Raw genomic sequence first — 16,397 nt, 5'->3', positions numbered from 1 at the left:
TACTCTATGTTATATGTACTGTATGTCTATGTATGTATTGTATGAATGTATTGTATGTATGTAGTATATATGTGGTATGTATGTAGCATGTAATATGTATGTAGCATGCATGTAGCATGCATGTAGTATGTATGTAGCATGCATGTAGTATGTATGTAGCATGCATGTAGTATGTATGTAGTATGTATGTAGTATGTATGTAGCATGCAGTATGTATGTAGCATGTATGTAGTATGTATGTAGTATATATGTAGTATGTATGTAGCATGTAGAATGTATGTAGCATGCATGTAGTATATATGTAGTATGTATGTAGCATGTAGTATGTATGTAGCATGTAGTATGTATGTAGCATGCATGTAGTATATATGTGGTATGTATGTAGCATGTAATATGTATGTAGCATGCATGTAGCATGCATGTAGTATGTATGTAGCATGCATGTAGTATGTATGTAGCATGCATGTAGTATGTATGTAGTATGTATGTAGTATGTATGTAGCATGCAGTATGTATGTAGCATGTATGTAGTATGTATGTAGTATATATGTAGTATGTATGTAGCATGTAGTATGTATGTAGCATGCATGTAGTATATATGTAGTATGTATGTAGCATGTAGTATGTATGTAGCATGTAGTATGTATGTAGCATGCATGTAGTATATATGTGGTATGTATGTAGCATGCATGTAGCATGCATGTAGTATGTATGTAGTATGTATGTAGTATATATGTAGTATGTATGTAGCATGTATGTAGTATGTATGTAGCATGCATGTAGCATGCAGTATGTATGTAGCATGCATGTAGTATATATGTAGTATGTATGTAGCATGTAGTATGTAGCATGCATGTAGTATATATGTAGTATGTAGCATGTAGTATGTATGTAGCATGCATGTAGTATATATGTGTTATGTATGTAGCATGCATGTAGCATGCATGTAGTATGTATGTAGTATATATGTGGTATGTATGTAGCATGCAGTATGTATGTAGCATGCATGTAGTATATATGTAGTATGTATGTTGCATGTAGTATTTATGTAGTATGAATGTAGCATGTATGTAGTATGTAGTATGAATGTAGCATGTATGTAGTATGCATGTTGTATGTATGTAGCATGTAATTTTTTTTTATTTTTTTATTTTTTTTTTTACATTTAACACATTAGCCGGATGATGGGACTACTACTGTCCCATCATTGGCTAATGTGTCAATCACTGTCATGGTAGCAGGCATCGCCCGATGGGACTTGTAGTCCCATCGGACGATGCCTGCACAGACCCCCGGAGCCTGCACAGACCACCGGCAGGCCGGCACAGCCCCCCGGCAGGCCGGCACAGCCCCCCGGAGCCTGCACAGCCCCCCGGCAGGTCGGCACAGCCCCCCGGCAGGCCGGCACAGCCCCCCGGAGCCTGCACAGACCACCGGCAGGCCGGCACAGACCACCGGAGCCTGCACAGACCCCCTGGCAGGCCGGCACAGCCCCCCGAAAGGCCCGTACAGACCCCAGAGAGGCTGTACAAGGGCAGGAAAGGGTTTTTCTTATTCCGATACCGGAAGTCCCATAGACTTGAATGGGACTTCCGGTATCGGAATCGGCGATACCGATACTTTTTTTAAAGATCGGCCGATACCATCCGATACGATACTTTGAAGTATCGGACGGTATCGCTCAACTCTAGTTGTGAAGGTTAAGTTATGTTATGGGCTGGTTTTAGTGGACCTTCATAGAGCGGGTGGGAAGAGGTCCACCGTATCTCCACATGCAGAGTCCTGACAGGACCTGTGTGATGTCAAGATCATGTGGTCAGTCACATGATAGAGGAGTCACATGGTCTTGGATTTAAATAATTGAGCTCTAGAGGCAGTCTTTAGTCAGCAAGAGAGAGATTATTCTCCAGTGGTTTGTGTCTTGTGGAGGATAGGCTGAACCTGTGTTGCTCCAGAGCGAGATGTTAACCGCATAAGTATGAACTGTGTTGCACCGTTTTGTTTTTCTTTGTTGTTTTCCTACTTTAGCTGTAAAGGTTGTGTTTATTTTCCCCTCTTGCTGGTTTATGCTGCATAATAATAAACCAAATGAAGATTTAAAGAGACAGTGTTCCTATTGTCTACCTCCTGTAGTGCAGTGGGGTTGGTGCAGTGTGACAGATAGGCAAGGACCACAGGAAAGTTGAAAGCAAACGTCTTTTAATGTTCAAAAAACCTTACAACTGGAACACAAAAGGTATCCTCCAGATCGCAGCTGGGAAACAAGACAGTCCGTAGCCGAGACCAGTTGCCATGGGTGCCTGTGTGGGAGGAGGACTCCCATAGGGTGAAGGATCCCCATAGAGTGACTGGGCCGGAACCAAGGGGACCGCCATCAGGGTTCCTGAAGGAACGACACCGGGGGGCAACGAAGAGAAACACACGACTGAAGGTGACAGGGCAGCAAGGGGCGGGGCGAGGATAAAAGGAGCTGGGAGCGCGCTGAATTGTCAGTTGGCAGAGAGGCGAACAGGAGGCAAGAAATCGTGTGATATAGAGAGGGACATTGAAACGGGCTTTGGAGAGTTGAAAGACTGTCAGGGGCCCGTGAGGGGTAAGCGACGTACTCACCAATCAGTGACATGTGCTTTACCCCTACCGGGGGCCGTTCTCTGCCCACAGTCGGTCGCAGCTGTGCCCGCTGTTCCTCGCTCTGTTGCAGCTGTCTGCTACAAATAGGCGCCGCTGTGACTTCACACCAACCCGCTGCAGTGGCATGGACACTGCCTCCCTGTCTTCGCCCCGGTTGCGGCCCTCCCATCACTGGCCTCAGTGGACGCCGCCTCACCATAGGCGGCAGTAGAGGCCTACGTCCCGTCTACAGAGGGACCATTAGTAGAGGCTGACCAACCGTCACTTTGAATACTGCGACATAACTGCATTTTGAGACGGGAGCCGGCTAAGACGTACTGAAAGCCTCACCCCACTGTGTCTTCAGGGGGTCATCTACACCCAGGATTACCCCAGCTCCAGGATTTCTTCAGGGCCTGTTGTGCCCCAACGGCACAGATCCCTCAGGGCCTGTTGCGCCCCAACGGCACAGATGCTTCAGGGCCTGTTGCGCCCCTGCGGCACAGATCCTTCAGGGCCTGGTGTGCCCCAACGGCAAAGATCCTTCCGGATCTGTCGATCCCAGCTTCCCCTGGATACCGGGGCGCCAAAACAAACGCACCAGCGACCTCAAAGCAGCCACGCCTGTGACCCTGAAGGACGCCCAGAAGGATAAGTTGAATTTAGGAAATAAGGACCATAGTTGGCCGTACATGGCCCATTACACCCGGTCTAGCCGGATTAGTCACATTCTCGATAAGAAAAGTGTTGTTATTGTTGAGTCCCTGGGTGGACAAATTGGTGTTACCCCTTTTATTTGCTAAGCATAGCCCCAGTGGCTCCAATTCATAAACGTTGATTTAAAAAACCACACTCAGTCTTGTGTCTCGTCACTGCATCCTGAGAACCTGCCCGAACCCTACACTTGGCGTAGTCGGAAGGATGTAGTCTCCGAGCGCGGACAGTGGTGCCCCAGATCAGGTCAGAGCTGTGAACTCTACCAATAATGAGGGTCCCCGTTCCAGTATTTCATTGGGGGCCATGCTGAACAACCTGCCTAGGTTTTCTGTCTCCAACACTATGCTATGGAGCTGGACAGAGCGGATGCGGGGACTCTTTCACATGCACCCAATAACGCCTGATTTGGAAGCCGAAGTAGCTCTCATGGCATTAGACGTGGAGGTACGGAGGTCAGTGATGTTGAAACCTCCGGGGCACCACAACACTTTTGATAAAGTTTTACAGATAGTAGAACAGACCCATGGGGACCCATCTAATGTGGGCGAGTTGAGGACCCGTCTGTTCAGTCGAATTCATGGAGAGGGGGAGACGATCACTCAGTATATGAATGTCCTCCAAGAATTGCATACGGCCATTGAAAGAAAGGTCGGGGTAGGGGTAGGACCTATTGACATTACCCTACGCGACCTACTGGTAACTGGACTGCGAGACCCATTAATAAAGCAGGCATTACGGGAGCAGATCAGAATGAATCCCCGAATAGACTTTTCAGAGGTGGGAAGTCAGGCACGGGCTCGAGAGCAAGAGCAGGGAATGGCGGTCCCCGTGGGAAAGGTCTGAGGTGTGGAGGCCTCCGTGAACGCAGTTGAGGAGCCTCAGTGGGTGGAGGAGATGAAACAAGAGTTAAAGAATATTAAGGGAGAGTTGGCCGAAGTAACGAGAAGAACCGAGAGCAGGACTGGACGACCTAGTTTTAACCCCGGCTCCTGGGGATCACGCTCCCCGCGGGGGCCAGTCTGCACAGGTCCGGTGTTATGAGTGCGGAGAACCAGGCCATTTCGCCCGAGAGTGTCCGCAGCATGGGAGATACCCACCCCGGTGGCCATTAAACTAAAGGGCTCCGGGATGGGGGGACGCCGCTCGGAGCCAAAAACCACAACTAAGGGTGGTGGAAGTCCCAAAGATTTGGTAGCAAAATGTCCGAATGCAGAATTGGGCAGAATTGGAGGTCCGGGCCGTCCGGTGCCTGGTGGACACGGGGTCACAAGTAACCACTATGCCCGCAACGTATTTTCAACAAAATTTCTCGGAGGCAGCAAGACCTCAGTGGGGGGCTGGGGGCCCATGATCAGACTAATAGCCGCCAACCAACTGCCGGTCCCGGTTGCCGGGGTGGTGTGGGTACAGGTGACGTTGTGCGGTAAATACCTTGGTCACAGAGGGGTGGTGCTGACTCAAGGAGAAACTGATAAACAGCATCCCGTCACCCTAGGCATGAATATTTTACGGGAGTTCGGCAACCTACTGCTCAATGATCTTACACAGAATATTCTGAAACAGTGGGGTTCTCGCACCGCTCAGGGACAGGTATTCCAGCAGCTGGTGCGGGAGGCACAGGTACATCAGGACTGCCAGGAGGGCGAGGCTCTGGGCAAGGTCATTGCGCCAGCGGCTCCCCTGCTTGTGCTGCCTCCTGGGCAGACTGTGGTGGCCCTGCCAATTCGAGCTTTGATACCCTTGGAGGGCGTGGAGGTGAAGGTGGAGCCGTGCCACTCGGAGCGCTTACCTCCTGGCATATTGGTGGCCCATTCCCTGGCTACCGCGCAAAAAGGGACAGTCCTGGTGCGATGCGTCAACCTTAAAGATCGAGACATCGTACTGAAAACACGGACTGAACTGGCCAAACTAATAAGGCCTTTAGAGGAAGTGCTGCCACCTCCTGCGGTTCAATTGCGAGTACAATCCAAGGATCCTTGGGAAGTAACAATTCGAACCCTATAGGCCACCGAAGACTCAGCTCAGGAGAAGGGTCGAAATATTCTTGAGCAGATGCGGGCTGAGCTTGGACAGTACCATGAAGTATTTGCTAGTCATGAGGAAGATTTTGGGTGTACCACCGCCATCACTCATGAAATCCCCACAGCAGGAGCGGCCCCCATTCGGGAACGATATCGACAGATCCCCCCACAACTCTACCAAGAGGTGAAAACTTTGTTGGCCCAGATGCTGCAGAAAGGGGTGATACGGGAAAGCCAAAGCCCCTGGGCGGCCCCAATCGTGTTGGTCCAGAAAAAAGATGGTACATTACGATTCTGTGTGGATTATTGGAAACTGAATGCTTGCACTATTAAAGACTCATACCCACTGCCCCGCATAGAAGAATCCTTGCCCGCCTTGGGGAAGGCGACGTATTTTTCGACCCTGGACTTGGCCAGCGGATACTGGCAGTTGCCCATGTCAGAAGAAGATAGAGCCAAGACGGCGTTCATATTGCCTATGGGACTATTTGAGTTCAATCGAATGCAGTTTGGACTGGCCAACGCCCCAAGGACCTTTCAGCGGTTGATGGAGCGGTGTCTGGGAGATCTCAATTTTGAGGCCACGTTGATCTACCTGGACGATATCATTGTCTATGCCGCCACACCACATTCGAGGACCACCTAAAGTGGTTGGGGCAGGTACTCAGCCGGTTGCAAAAGTACGGGTTGAAGATAAAGCCTCAGAAATGCCACCTATTTCACTTCCAGATTGAGTATCTGGGTCATGTCGTTTCAGCAGAGGGTGTGAGGCAATCTCGGGAGAAGGTTGCTGCTATCCAGGGATGGCCTACCCCCGAGACAGTAAAAGATGTGCGGGCTTTTCTGGGGCTGGCCGGATATTACCATCGTTTCGTAAAGAATTTTGCATGTCGAGCTTGAGCCCAGCACGACCTGCTAAAGGGGGCTCCCTCTGGGGCAAATGGACGAAGAATCCAGTGGCAACACCCTCAGGAAGAGGCCTTCCGAGACCTCAAGGCTGCGCTCTCGGATGCCCCGGTATTGGCTTATGCAGATTTCTCACAACCGTTCATCTTACACACTGACGGGAGTCTTCACGGGCTGGGGGCTGTGTTGTCACAAGTTCAAGACAGCCGGGAGAGGGTGATCGCATATGGAAGCTGCTCACTCCATGACTCCGAGCACAACCCTGACAATTACAGCTCCTTCAAGCTCGAGTTCCTCGCAGTGGTGTGGGCCATGACGGAGAGATTCGCAGAGTATCTAGTGGGCTCCGAGGTAGTGGTGCGGACTGACAACAACCCACTGGCTCATTTGGAAAATGCCAAATTGGGGGCTCTGGAACAGCGATGGGTGGCTCGGATGGCGAAGTTCATTTATAAAATCATCTACAATAGAGGGGCCGAGAATGTCTATGCTGACGCCCTCTCCAGGATTCGACATACGACTCCAAGGAAGAATCGAGACGAAGAATTAGAAGGAGAGGAAATACCATTCCGTTTGCCCTCACGACTGCCGTGCTCACAATGGCCAATCAAAAAGTATCTTCCCCCGAGACCCTAAGGGGCATACTGGACCAATCTCGGGATAAGTGGATACAACAGCAACAAAAAGACAAAGAAGTTGGACTTCTCGGGATGTGGGTCGCTGTTGGCCAATTACCCACTGATTCTCAACTACAAACTTTGACACAAGACCTGTCGCTGATGTTGCGACAATGGAAGAGGCTGGTTATCCGAAAGGGGCTATTGTACCGTAAAATAACATCTCAGACAACCTCAATAACGGTTTGGCAGGTGGTTACGCCCGGAGCTCAACTCCACGAACTGGCTCGAGAGGCTCATGAAAAAGGGGCCCACTTCGGAGCTAAAAAGACCTTGCAATGGTTGCAACAGAAAGCTTACCACCCACGCTTGCCAGCTGTTGTGGACGAAATTTGTCGGACCTGCTGCTTATGCGAATTAGCCAAACCGCCCGCTCAGCGAGCCTCAACACAGACAATTGTGACCTCAGCGCCCCTTGAGCTCCTGACGGTGGATTACCTGACCAATGGTCCCGCATTTCAAGGATACAAACATTGTCTCGTCATGGTGGATCATTTCACCAAGTTCGCTGTGGTCACCCCCACTCGAGATCAGACCACGGAGTCGGCTGCCTCCGCAATTTGCAGAAACTTCATACAGGTATACGGCTGCCCCCAACGAATATATTCTGATCAGGGAGCATGTTTTCTGGGAAAAGTTATGGAAGAACTACATCATATCTATGGGATTGGCAAATCCTGGACCACACCGTATCACCCGCAAGGAAATGGGGCTTGTGAATGATTTAATTGGACATTGATTCAAATGTTGCGCACTCTGGAGAGTGACAAGAAGGCCCATTGGCCCGAATATATTTCTGAATTAGTATGGGTCTATAAACAACCGGATGCATCGATTTACCAGCTATACCCCTTACTCCCTGTTGTTCGAACAAGGGTAAAGGGATCATGGAGGTGGAGTTGGACCCCGAAGAGCCTCAGCCCTGGACCGGAGTGTCGTCCTGGGTCCGAAATCATCGTCACCGGCTGCAAACTCTTCACCGAATCGTACACACAAAGCTCCGAGACTGGGAACACCCAGGAAAGAATACAACTTCACCCCCCCACTTCCAAAGCGGGGACCGCGTGCTTGTGCTAGATCAACGCCTCCAGAACAAACTGGGGCCGTGTTGGGAAGAGAGTCCTTATCGGGTTCTATGCCGTATCCACCCGGAAGGACCTGTGTACGAAATACAGCCCGAGGAGGATGAAACACTGCCCGCCCGCATTGTGCATCGAAATATGTTACGCCCCTGTATTTCCACCAACCCGAAGCAACCGGAGCCTGCTCCTTCGACCTCTGGACCGTCGCTCAAGTTTTGGGACCCGGACGACGACGAGGTTTTTTGTCCAGAACCTAGAGGCCCTTCACACAATTATGAGACAGCTGACACAATTAGCCCGCCTGCACCAATCAGCCCACCACTGTCCACCACCCCAGAAGTCCCCACCCCAGTCGAACTGAGACACTCCGAGCGGTCAACAGCCGGCAAACCCACCAAACGATACGAACAAGACCAGTTCGTATGGCAACGAACATTGATACCCTTACAGACCAATCCCAAAAGGCCGAGACCCTCGCCCGAGGACTGGCGAGCTTACAGGGTGGGGAAATGTGGGGAGGAGGACTCCCATAGGGTGAAGGATCCCCGTAGAGTGACTGGGCCGGAACCAAGGGGACCGCCATCAAGGTTTCTGAAGGAACGACACCGGGGGGGCAATGAAGAGAAACACACGACTGAAGGTGACAGGGCTGCAAGGGGCGGCGCGAAGATAAAAGGAGCTGGGAGTGCGCTGAGTTGTCAGTTGGCAGAGAAGTGAACAGGAGGCAAGAAATTGTGTGATATAGAGAGGGACGGTGAAACGGACTTTGGAGAGTTGGAAGACGGTCAGGGGCCCGTGAGGGGTAAGTGACGTACTCACGGATCAGTGACGTGTGCTTTACCCCTACCGGGGGCCGTTCTCCGCCCACGGTCGGTCGCAGCTGTGCCCGCTGTTCCTCGCTCTGTTGCGGCTGGTCCGCTACCCCTAGCCGCCGCTGTGACTTCACACCAACCCGCTGCAGCGGCATGGACACTGCCTCCCTGTCTTTGCCCCGGTTGCGGCCCTCCCATCACCGGCCTCAGTGGACGCCGCCTCGCCATAGGTGGCAGTAGAGGCCTACGTCCCGTCTACAGAGGGACCATTAGTAGAGGCCGACCAACCGTCACTTTGAATACTGCGACATAACTGCGCTTTGAGACGGGAGCCGGCTAAGACGTACTGAAAGCCCTACCCCGCTGTGTCTTCAGGGGGTCATCTACACTCAGGATTACCCCAGTTCCAGGATTTCTTCAGGGCCTGTTGCGCCCCAACGGCACAGATCCTTCAGGGCCTGTTGCGCCCCAACGGCACAGATCCTTCTGGGCCTGTTGCACCCCAACGGCACAGATCCTTCAGGGCACGTTGCGCCCCAACAGCACAGATCCTTCTGGGTCTGTTGTGCCCCCAGCGCCAGAGTTACTCCAGGGCCTGGTGTGCCACAACAGCAAAGATCCTTCCGGATCTGTCGAGCCCAGCTTCCCCTGGATATCGGGGCGCCAAAACAACCGCACCAGTGACCTCAAAGCAGCCACGCCTGTGACCCTTAAGGACGCCTGGAAGGATAAGTTGACTTAAATAAGGACCATAGTTGGCCGTACGTGGCCCATTACACCCGGTCTAGCCGGATTAGTCACATTCTCGATAAGAAAAGTGTCATTATTGTTGAGTCCCTGCGTGGACAAATTGGTGTTACCCCTTTTGTTTGCTAAGCATAGCCCCAGTGGCTCCAATTCATAAACGTTGATTTCAAAAACCACACTCAGTTTTGTGTCTCGTCACTGCATCCTGAGAATCTGCCCGAGCCCTACACCTGCACCACCGTGTCACACTGGGGGATGCCAGGTCTTTTGGCTCCGCTTGACTCCGTGTTACTGTAATACCATGGCCACCGGGGGGTAGCTTGTGTGGCCGCTCCAGTACTCACTGTGCTGGAGGCTGTTTCATCACCCGTATGCTGTTCACTTTGGGGACACAATTGACTGCAGACAGAGGCTGGAAACAACTTTAACAACTCAGCTTTATTCTCTTCAGGGCACGGTACGTCCAATACAGCCACAGGACTCTACTTGGTAACAGCAATACATCTTCATCTACAGCAGTACGTCACTTCTTCCTTCACTTCACACATATGCTCCATGTCACACGGAGCACGATGAACACGGAACACTTCCCTTCTTCCAGAGCCCGACTTCAGCCCACGAAGGTACCCAACTTTTCCGTTACAGCTCACCCCCTTAAGGCACTGTTGCTCCTGTTCGTGTCCTAGATTCACAGCTCACTAAACTCTCCACAAAGCTCCCGTACTCCAGCTGCTACTCCCACAGGGACTCTTCCACGGACCTCCCTGGCTTGCAGTTCTCCAGACACGGGCTGGACTCAATGGACTGGCTTGGGTTGCCACTTCAGCTCTTCCTTGCTAGCTGACTTGACCGACGAGACACCTTCTCCTGTCTCTCTAGCCTTACAGTCCCCAGTCCCTTACTGCAAGACCTCCAGCACCACTACATACTGGCTACTGCTGTTGGCACTCCACTGTTCTTCACTCTTGTCCTGTCATGTTCACTACCCCCAGCTCAACTTTGCTTTGGAGGGAAAGCTATCTCCTTTTTCCTTGTCTAGCCACTCCTCTAAGTTAACCCCTCAGCAGTCTTCTCACTAGTTGAGCTCAGTGCCCCCATCTAGTGGCCCTTTTCTAATACTACAACTAACTATAACCTAATGTCGTGTGGCCACAAACACACACATGCACACGACATGCATACTGCACGCAAAAGCTATAACAATATCAATATTTGCAGGGTGAAGCCCTTGACCTCCTTACATTCCCCCTTCCTGAAATCATTGCCATCCCTGGCAATGCAGGGGTGTACCAAAACAGAGCTCACATTTTAAACCGTACATTCTGTATACCTCTAAATGTTGCTAAAGTTCCATGTATATATATATAAAAAAAATTTCTTTTCTTCAAACATGTCAAATTCTCACTTAATAAAGCCTAAACATACTGTAAATATTACTACTAAGCATAAATACACCTTCCTTATGTTTTATACCAATATATTTATATATATGTCTATACTCGTCTTTATATCTAAAACCCATTTTTCTTTTTTTTTATACATTTTTTTCTATAAAATATATAAATTTGTTTCTTCTGTATAAACACAGTTACCCTGTACATATTACACCTGTCAAAATTCTTATTACGTCTAACAAAAATGCTGTACACGGAAAAAACATTAAAGTGCAACAATTATTTTTTCTTTACTATGAAGTAGAAAAGTAGCAAAGACAATGTCCACATAAATATCAAAAACACAATTCTTCTTTTTGGAGAGAAAGAGAAAAACCCCAAAAGTGTCCTCTTCTCCCCCTTCCTGTGAGGGGAGCACTTCAAGTGTCCAAGTCTCCTTTGAAAAAAAAAACAGTAGTGTACACGCTTTCAGAAACTCGAACAAGTCATTTTATCACTCATTAAAGGAGTACACCCCCTTCCTGGTGTACAGCACAGTCCGGTGCTACATGTGCGGGCTGCCTGGTAATCATACGCAGTCTGTTGCTGCAGCCGCACTTGGTCCAAAAGTCCATGGACCTATGACCCCACAAAAAGCGAGTCCTACAATTTAGTAGAAGGGCCATCACTACAACATATGTACAAAATAACGTTCTCTATAGGCCATATTGTCTCCAAACTTGAGAGCGCATCAGTGCTCCTTAGAAAAAAACACGATAAAAGGGAAAAAACATTTTCACAAAAAGAAGGTACCGTAGACCTTCATAGGCTCTCCATAAGAGCGTTGCAGGGTTCCCTTTACCCTGAGGGGACGCGGAACAGTCCCTGATGGTGCAACAGGCACTTAAAGGGTTAAGTACAGTAAGTTCAGCAGTGCACATTCTGGACTATCTTTCCACTTGTTGCCCAGCCCCTAGCGTGGGCTAAAAAGGACTCTGCAGCCGCTGAATCTCCATACTGAGGGGAAGAATCAAGGGCAGAGGTGCCCTCAGCTGCCTCTGCACGCGGATCCACATCAGCTCCAGGGGATACAGTGGTTTCAGGGGACGCCTGGCTGAAGCGCTGCTGCTCAGGGGTTTTGGGGGACGCCCGGCGGGAGCGCGGGTGCACGGTGGCGCAGACCTTGGGCCGCATGTCCCTGCAGTAGTTCAAAGGATTAAGGGGTGCTCACTCTAGAAATTACTTATGAAACTGGTGCTCAGAAGAAAATTAGTCCAAAATAGTCAGATAAATTTCGGCACTCAAAATTGTTTTTATTATTATTTTTTCTCACAAAATGTCAGGCAGAGGCTTTTTATAAAAGAAAATCAGGGCATATAAGACACAACCCTTTAAAAAAATATTCTTGAACATTCAGACACTTGCAACGTTTTAGCTAATCTAAGCCTTTGTCAAGCCTACATCTGAAATATGCGGGATCAGTATGTATAACTCTCATTAGAATCCACAAGTAGGACAATCAGTAACCATGCTATCCCCAAACGGGGAGCAAAAGAATTTTCTGCCTGTCAGGAAGCCGTCACCACGTGTGCGTGCCAGACACTCCGGGCTGACGTCAGGCTCCTGTTGCGGATCTTTGTTACAGGTATGTGCCTGTTGTCCTACTGAGGCCAGACAGCTGCACTCAGCACATTCTGCAGGGCCACTCCCGTTCCAGGGTGGTGCTCTGTCCGCCTCTCCACCCACTTCTCAGCATTCAGGGGGGAAGGGTGCTACCCATACCACTCCTTCCAGGGACGGACCCAACATTGCTGACAGCTCACATTTGGTGCCATCCAGAAGCTGTCACGCCCACGAAGTGCTCCTTGCTGACAAGGACCAGGGGCGTATCTAGGGGGCGCAGCCGGCAGGGGGCGCAGTCCGGGCCACAATGCAGCGGTCCGCAGTGTCCTCCCTGGCGGCTGCGTTCTGCCACCCCCCCTGGCCTGAGTCAGAGGTTCTCTGTGTCAGCTGTCAAGCTGGCGCAGAGAAGGTGCGCATGCCGGCTCCCAGGAAACAATTGTACTGGCGTCTGTATAGACGCCAGTACAATTGCAGCTCTGACCGCCGGGCCAGAGCGATGTCAGCAGCGTGACATGTCATGTGATCACGCTGCTGACGTCACTCCCCGGCGCCCAGAGTGCTCAGTGAACGCTCAGCGCTGGTGGAAAGTGTGCTCCAATGTGGAGCTGAAGAAACCGCCGAAGATGGGGGGGTGTTAATGTGTGGCGATGGGGTTAATGTGTAGTGGGGTTAATGAGTGGGGATGGGGTTAATGCGTGGGGGGGTTAAAGAGTGGGGATGGGGTTAATGGATGGGGGTTAATGTGTGGGGATGGGGGTTAATGAGTGGGGGGTTAATGAGTGGGGATGGGGGTTACTGTGTGGGGGGGTTAAAGAGTGGGGATGGGGTTAATGGATGGGGTTAATGTGTGGGGATGGGGTTAATGGATGGGGTTAATGAGTGGAGATGAGGTTAATGGATGGGGGTTAATGTGTGGGGGGTTAAAGAGTGGGGATGGGGGTTAATGAGTGGGGATGGGGGTTACTGTGTGGGGGGGTTAAAGAGTGGGGATGGGGGTTAATGTGGGGATGGGGGTTAATGTGTGGGGGGTTAATGAGTGGGGATGGGGGTTATTTAGTGGGGGGTTAATGAGTTGGGATGGAATTAATGTGGTGGGAGGTTAATGAGTGGGGATGGGGGTTAATGTGTGGGGGATTTGGAGTGGGGGGTACATAATGTGTGGGGGGATTTGGAGTGGGGATGGGGGTTAATGAGTGGGGATGGGGTTAATGTGTGGGGGATTTGGAGTGGGGGGTACATAATGTGTGGGGGAGGATTTGGGAGTGGGGATGGGGGGGTTATTTAATGTGTGTGAGGGATTTGGAATGTGGATGGGGGGGTTACTTAATGTGTGTGAGGGATTTGGAGTGTGGATGGGGGTTACTTATTGTGTGTGGAGAGATTTGAGGACACAGAGTATGTATGAGGAAACAGTATGGGGGTTGGGTGCAGACAGTATGGGGAGCGAACGGGTTAATGTATGTGGACACAGTATAGGGAGTCAGGGGTATGTGTGAGCAGACAGTATAGAGAGTGAGGGGGTAAATATATGATGAGACAGTATGAGGAGGGAGGGGAATAGTGTGAGGTGACACTATATTGCAGACATTTGTATTTAGGGGCATTATAATGACACTTTTATCTTTAAGGGCATCGTGTGGAAATTTGCTGCAGAAGACCGGAGAAGATGGAAGTCTGCAGAGACGAGATGTGGGTGAGAAAACTCATCATGGGGTCTGGACAAGAAGAAGAAAAGGAGAACGACTCCAGAGACGTCATCTATAAGGTACCTGGATGTAAATATTATTTGTGATACTGACTAATTGTCATGTTTTTATTTGTTAGGAACATTAAAGGGGTTGTCCAGGTTTGTGCTGAGTCTGCAGTCATTCTATGTGACTGCAGACTTCTGAATTCTCACAGTGCGCACTGAACGCTGTTAGGATTCTCTTATGCTGGTAATTTACATACATACGGTCGCATGCTGACTAGACATGTGTGGCCTCACTCAATGAAAATGAACAGAGCGAGGCCGGGCACGTCTAGTCGGAATGTGGCCAGAAATATATAAATCACATACTTGTGCTGACATGACTGTACATCGGCAAGGGAGAATCCTAAAAGTGTGCAGTGCATTCGTTGTGAGAATTCAGAAGCTGCAGTGTCAGGATTCAGCTCTGCAGGTTCCAGTACTCATCACATGGACACTTCACTCATATGCAATTTTCATACTTGACAACGAGCTTCTCTTCCTGCTTCTCTCAGTTTTTTACTGAACATTGAGAGCATTAGGGAGAGCAGCTCGTGGATACATGGCTAAGAGTGCAAGTCGCATATGTACTTGGGGGGGGGCGCCGAACCAAATTCTTGCCCCGGGTGCCAGGAAGCCTAGATACGCCTCTGACAAGGACAGTCCATTTTGGCGCCAGAATTCTCCATCTTGGTAGTCGCCATCTTGGGGTCCACAGAGTCACTTTGCAGATCTTCTTCTCGGGTCACAATCAGTCTCTTGGTCTCATTTTTCAACATTTTTTCAATCACAATCGGTATTTCAATCATCTTCACTTGCCCATCACTGCTCTCTTCAATTTGCATCTTATAGAGCGCTGCAGTCACTGTCAGACTGACTTCTTCCTCCGCTGTGGTCTCGCCGCCATTTTGGGCAGCGAGATCCTGACAACTACGCCAAATGTAACACCATGGCCACCGGGGGTAGCTTGCGCGGCTGCTCCAGTACTCACTGTGCTGGAGGTTGTTTCATCACCCGTATGCTGTTCACTTTGGGGATCCAATTGACTGCAGACAGAGGCTGGAAGCAACTTTAACAACTCAGCTTTATTCTCTTCAGGGCACAGTACGTCCAATACAGCCACAGGAATCTTTACTTGGTAAAAGCAATACATCTTCATCTACAGCAGTACGTCACTTCTTCCTTCACTTCACGCATATGCACCACACATATAAGCTGACACGTCACATGGAGCACGATGAACACGGAACACTTCCCTTCTTCCAGAGCCCGACTTCAGCCCATGAAGGTACCCGACTTTTCCGTTACAGCTCACCCCCTTAAGGCACTGTTGCTCCTGTTCGTGTCCTAGATTCACAGCTCACTAAACTCTCCACAAAGATCCCGTACTCCAGCTGCTACTCCCACAGGGACTCTTCCACGGACCTCCCTGGCTTGCAGTTCTCCAGACACGGGCTGGACTCAATGGACTGGCTTGGGTTGTCACTTCAGCTTTTCCTTGCTAGCTGACTTGACCGACGAGACACCTTCTCCTGCCTCTCTAGCCTTACAGTCTCCAGTCCCTGACTGCAAGGCCTCCAGCACCACTACGTGCTGGCTACTGCTGTAGGCACTCCGCTGTTATTCACTCTTGTCCTGTCATGTTCCCTACCCCCAGCTCAACTCTGCTTTGGAGGGAAAGCTATCTCTTTTTTCCTTGTCTAGCCACTCCTCTAAGTTAACCCCTTCAGCAGTCTTCTCACTAGTTGAGCTCAGTGCCCCCATCTAGTGGCCCTTTTCTAATACTTCAACTAACTATAACCTAATGTCGTGTGGCCACAAACACACACATGCACACGACACGCATACTGCACACAAAAGCTATAACAATATCAACATTTGCAGGGCAAAGCCCATGACCTCTTTACATTACCTTCACATAGACTGAGCTTTGCAGAGTCACCTGCTCTGCAAGTTTGAAAATCAAAACTGACACACGCAACCCTTTTCTGCAGGGTTTTTAAATGGAATCTGTGGCCAGGGGCCACTTATAAGACCCAGCCTGGAGGGAGCGATCTCCCCCACTACTATCCTGTAGATCGCTCCAAAAATAAAAGTCCA

General features: G+C 50.1%; 1 protein-coding gene across 1 annotated transcript in view; it reads right to left on the bottom strand.

Moving 5' to 3' along the window:
- PAX4 (paired box 4) overlaps positions 1-15,142 on the bottom strand; it is a 208,993-nt gene extending 193,851 nt beyond the window's left edge. The window contains 1 exon segment of the mRNA XM_073579176.1: positions 14,946-15,142. Coding sequence (XP_073435277.1) covers positions 14,946-15,142 — 197 coding nt within the window.
- Between the last annotated feature and the right edge of the window lie 1,255 nt (positions 15,143-16,397).

Source organism: Dendrobates tinctorius, unplaced genomic scaffold (assembly GCF_039654945.1).
Source record: "Dendrobates tinctorius isolate UK_male_01 unplaced genomic scaffold, ASM3965494v1 ptg000062l, whole genome shotgun sequence".
Taxonomy (NCBI): domain Eukaryota; kingdom Metazoa; phylum Chordata; class Amphibia; order Anura; family Dendrobatidae; genus Dendrobates; species Dendrobates tinctorius.
Note: the sequence above shows the minus strand (reverse complement) of the source record. Positions and strands in the feature narration are given on the sequence as shown.